The following is a 4,434-nucleotide window of genomic DNA, read 5'->3' as shown; positions in this document are numbered from 1 at the left end:
TATCTTATCTTATCTTATCTTTATCTTGAGTGAAGTCAGCTAATCTTTAAGGGAACCGCCTTTATCTCTATAGGCTTGGATTGCCTTTGGATTTGGGTCGTGTTCCTCTATTTGGGCCCTTTATAGGGCTTTCCTGTCGATTTGACCGAGCTCTTTAAAAGAGGTCGGGTAGTCTGACCTGAAGAGGTCGGTCGCTTTGTCACCAATCATCTCGGGTCGGGTAGTTCGACCCGGGGTATGAACAAAACCCTTTGTGGTAATCGCAGTAAAGGCTTTTGTTGCCTCCCATTCTCTCCTTTAGAGGCCTGGGGCTGGATAGGATTCCCTTGTCTGCAATTTGCTGGTAGACTTCCACTATGGGCACCGTAAGTGGCAGTGTAGTTCGTGAACCTTCCTACCCGTGGCTACTTGGGTAGCTTGTTTAGGGTGCCATCTCTGGGAGCTTCCTTATACCGTTCGGTCTGATGCGCCTGCCGGGCTGGCGGGTTGGTGGGCTGCCGTTTATTGGCTGCCATAACCTGGCTGACCTCCTCGTCATTGATGTACTCTTTGGCTATGCTTTGGATTTCCTACATGGTCCATACAGGCTTGGTTGTTAGGTGTTTCCTATAGTCTTCATTCAGCAGGCCGTTTGTTAGGCATAGGCTAGCGACTGAGTCCGTGAGGCCGTCAATTTCTAGGCATTCGTCGTTAAACCTATCCAGGAACTTCCTGGTCGGCTCACTGGGTTTTTGGGTAACCCCTAAAAAGTTAATCGGGTGCTTTGCTTTGGCTATGCGCGTCGTGAACCGTGCTAGGAACTTCTGGGATATGTCTGCAAAAGTCGTGATGGATCCTTGCGGGAGAGTGTTGAACCATCGGATCGCTGGGCCGGCTAGCGTTACGGGAAACGCCCGGCACCTGACTGCATCGCCTACTCCTTCCAGATTCATTCTTGCTTCAAAAGCTGTGACATGTTCCTGGGGGTCCTTGGTCCCATCATATCTCATGTCCGTTGGCTTGTCGAAGTTTCTCGGGAGCCGGACTTTGAGAATTGAGGGGTGAAAAGGGGTTGCCCCCATGAATGATGGGATCTTCTTGTCTCCAGGTCTCCTCTTTCTGGGACCCCCAACGGCTTTCCGACTTTCTTCGGGTGGGTCTGGAAGTTGCTTGTGTGTGCGTCTCTTCGTGCCTTGTTAGGCTTCTTCCTTGGCTATCGTGCGCACGAGAGGGAGAGTGGGTGCGGGCGTGGGACCAGCTAGCACCGCCGTGTGAGCGGCTGGCATTTCCCTGGGATTGGTCCCTTGCCGCCAACTCCCTCTCAAGGTTCTGAACCCTGTGTCTAAGCTCTTGCATGATCTTGGCGCTGTCAGCCCCCGTTCCCCCGAAAGGGCGGCGTCTCTCGGGGGTCTGGGTATACATTTGGTTGGGCTGCACGGATGGTGTTGGGTGCTCGGCATCACGGGCCGTCGAGCTCGCTCTGCTCAAACGGGCTCCGCCTCCTTCGTGGAGTTCCTCCAAGGTGATGTGTCGCTCCATGTCCGCACCGGGTCCCACAGACGGCACCAATGTTCGTTACCTGGGGTAATCGGGTTGTCGGTGGGCGGTGACTAGGAGAGAGAGAGAGAGGGAGATTGATGAGCGGATAATTTATACGCTTTTTGGCATTGTTTTTAGTATGTTTTTAGTAGGATCTAGTTACTTTTAGGGATGTTTTTATTAGTTTTTATGTTAAATTCACATTTCTCGACTTTACTATGATTTTGTGTGTTTTTCTATGATTTCAGATATTTTCTGGCTGAAATTGAGGGACTTGAGCAAAAATCAGATTCAGAGGTTGAAAAAGGACTGCTGATGCTGTTGGATTCTGACCTCCCTGCACTCAAAGTGGATTTTCTGGAGCTACAGAACTCAAAATGGCGCGCTTTCAATTGCGTTAGAAAGTAGACATCCAGGGCTTTCCAGCAATATATAATAATTCATACTTTGGCCGAGTTTAGATGACGCAAAAGGGCGTTGAACGCCAGTTCTACGCTGCAGTCTGGAGTTAAACGCCAGAAATACGTCACGGACCAGAGTTGAACGCCAGAAATACGTTACAAACTGGCGTTCAACTCCAAGAATGACCTCTCCACGTGTAAACTTCAAGCTCAGCCCAAGCACACACCAAGTGGGCCCCGGAAGTGGATTTATGCATCAATTACTTACTTCTGTAAACCCTAGTAACTAGTTTAGTATAAATAGGACTTTTAACTATTGTATTTGGATCTTCGGATCATTTTTAGTCTTGGTTACTCCGGTTTCCCTCTGGAGCCGAGACCAATAAACTCCATTATCACTTATGTATTTTCAATGGTAGAGTTTCTACACTCCATAGATTAAGGTGTGGAGTTCTGCTGTTCCTCAAAGATTAATGCAAAATACTACTGTTTTCTATTCAATTCAACTTATTCCGCTTCTAAGATATTCATTCGTACTTCAACATGAATGTGATGAACATGACAATCATCATCATTCCCTACGAACGCGTGCCTGACAACCACTTCCGTTCTACCTTAGATTGAATGAGTATCTCTTGGATCTCTTAATCAGAATCTTCGTGGTATAAGTTAGATTGATGGCAGCATTCATGAGAATCCGGAAAGTCTAAACCTTGTCTGTGGTATTCCAAGTAGGATTCAGGGATTGAATGACTGTGACGAACTTCAAACTCGCGAGTGCTGGGCGTAGTGACAGACGCAAAAGGAGGGTGAATCCTATTCCAGTATGATCGAGAACCTCCAGATGATTAGCCATGCAGTGACAGCACATCGGACCATTTTCACAGAGAGGATGGGATGTAGCCATTGACAAAGGTGATGCCCTACACAAAGCTTGCCATGGAAGGGAGTAGGATTGATTGGATGAAGACAGCAGGAAAGCAGAGGTTCAGAGGAACGAAAGCATCTCTATACACTTATCTGAAATTCTCACCAATGAATTACATAAGTATTTCTATCTTTATTTTCTGTTTATTTAATATTATTATTCGAAAACTCAATAACCATTTGATATCCGCCTGACTGAGATTTACAAGATGACCATAGCTTGCTTAAAGCCGACAATCTCCATGGGATGGACCCTTACTCACGTAAGGTTTATTACTTGGACGACCCAGTGCACTTGCTGGTTAGTTGTATGGAAGTTGTGACAATTTATGAATTAAGATTAGAGCACCAAGTTTCGTTGGAGCCATTACCAGGGATCACAATTTCGTGCACCAAGTTTTTGGCGCCGTTGCCGGGGATTGTTCGAGTTTGGACAACTGACGGTTCATCTTGTTGCTCAGATTAGGTAATTTTCTTTTGTTTTATTTTCAAAAAGTTTTTCAAAAATCTTTCAAAAACTTCTCTTTTGTTTTCAAAAAAAAAATATTTTACATTAGTTTATGTTCTTCAGAATTTTCAAGAATGAATTCTAGAGTTTCATAAAAAATGTTGAAGCCTAGCTGGCTGTAAAGCCATGTCTAAATTCATTTAGACTGAGGCTTCCAAATCATCATTACAAGAGCAAGCTAGCTGTTCCTGATCCACCTGCTGTTGTATGCCTGATTTGTATCTTCTAAAGCTTGGCTGGCTATTAAGCCATGTCTAACCCTTAGATTGGAGCTTTAGACTAAGAGTACAAGATTCCTGGAATTCATATTAAAAATTTTGAAATCCTTATTTTTCTTTTTCAAATAATTTTTGAAAAATACCAAAAAAATCACAAAATCATAAAAATCAAAAATATTTTTTGTGTTTCTTGTTTGAGTCTTGAGTCAATTTTTAAGTTTGGTGTCAATTGCATTTTTTTTCTAAAAAATTCATGCATTTTTCGAAAATTCATGCATTCATAGTGTTCTTCATGATCTTCAAGTTGTTCTTGGTAAGTCTTCTTGTTTGATCTTCATGTTTTCTTGTTTTGTGTCTTTCCTTGTTTTTCATATGCATTTTTAATTTGTTAGTTTCTAAAGTTTGCAAATTTTTAAGTTTGGTGTCTTGCATGTTTTTCTTTCATTAAAAATTTTCAAAAATAAGTCTTGATGTTCATCTTGATCTTCAAAGTGTTCTTCGTGTTCATCTTGACATTCATAGTGTTCTTGCATGCATTGTGTGTTTTGATTCATAATTTTTATGTTATGAGTCTTTTTCATATTTTTCTCTTTCTTCATTAAATATATATATCTTTTCCTTTTTTCTCTCAAAATTTCAAAAATTTGGATTGACATTTTCAAAAGTTTTAAAATTCAATTGTTTCTTATGAGTCAAATCAAATTTTCAAATTTAAAAATCTTATCTTTTCAAAATCTTTTTCAAAAATTAAATCTTTTTCATTTTTCTTATTTATTTTCGAAAATTTTAAAAAATATTTTTCAAAAATCTTTTTCTTAATTTTATATCATATTTTCGAAAATATCATCAACAATTAATGTTT

The 4,434-nt window shown here is 41.5% G+C and overlaps 1 protein-coding gene across 1 annotated transcript; it reads right to left on the bottom strand.

Annotated features, from left to right (window-relative positions):
- LOC110265249 lies at positions 570-932 on the bottom strand. The gene has a single exon (XM_021108149.1). It carries the CDS (start codon positions 930-932, stop codon positions 570-572), a length of 363 nt encoding a protein of 120 aa, XP_020963808.1.

Source organism: Arachis ipaensis, chromosome B08 (assembly GCF_000816755.2).
Source record: "Arachis ipaensis cultivar K30076 chromosome B08, Araip1.1, whole genome shotgun sequence".
Taxonomy (NCBI): Eukaryota; Viridiplantae; Streptophyta; class Magnoliopsida; order Fabales; family Fabaceae; genus Arachis; species Arachis ipaensis.
The sequence above is the reverse complement of the archived record's forward strand: the minus strand, read 5'-3'. Positions and strand labels throughout refer to the sequence as shown.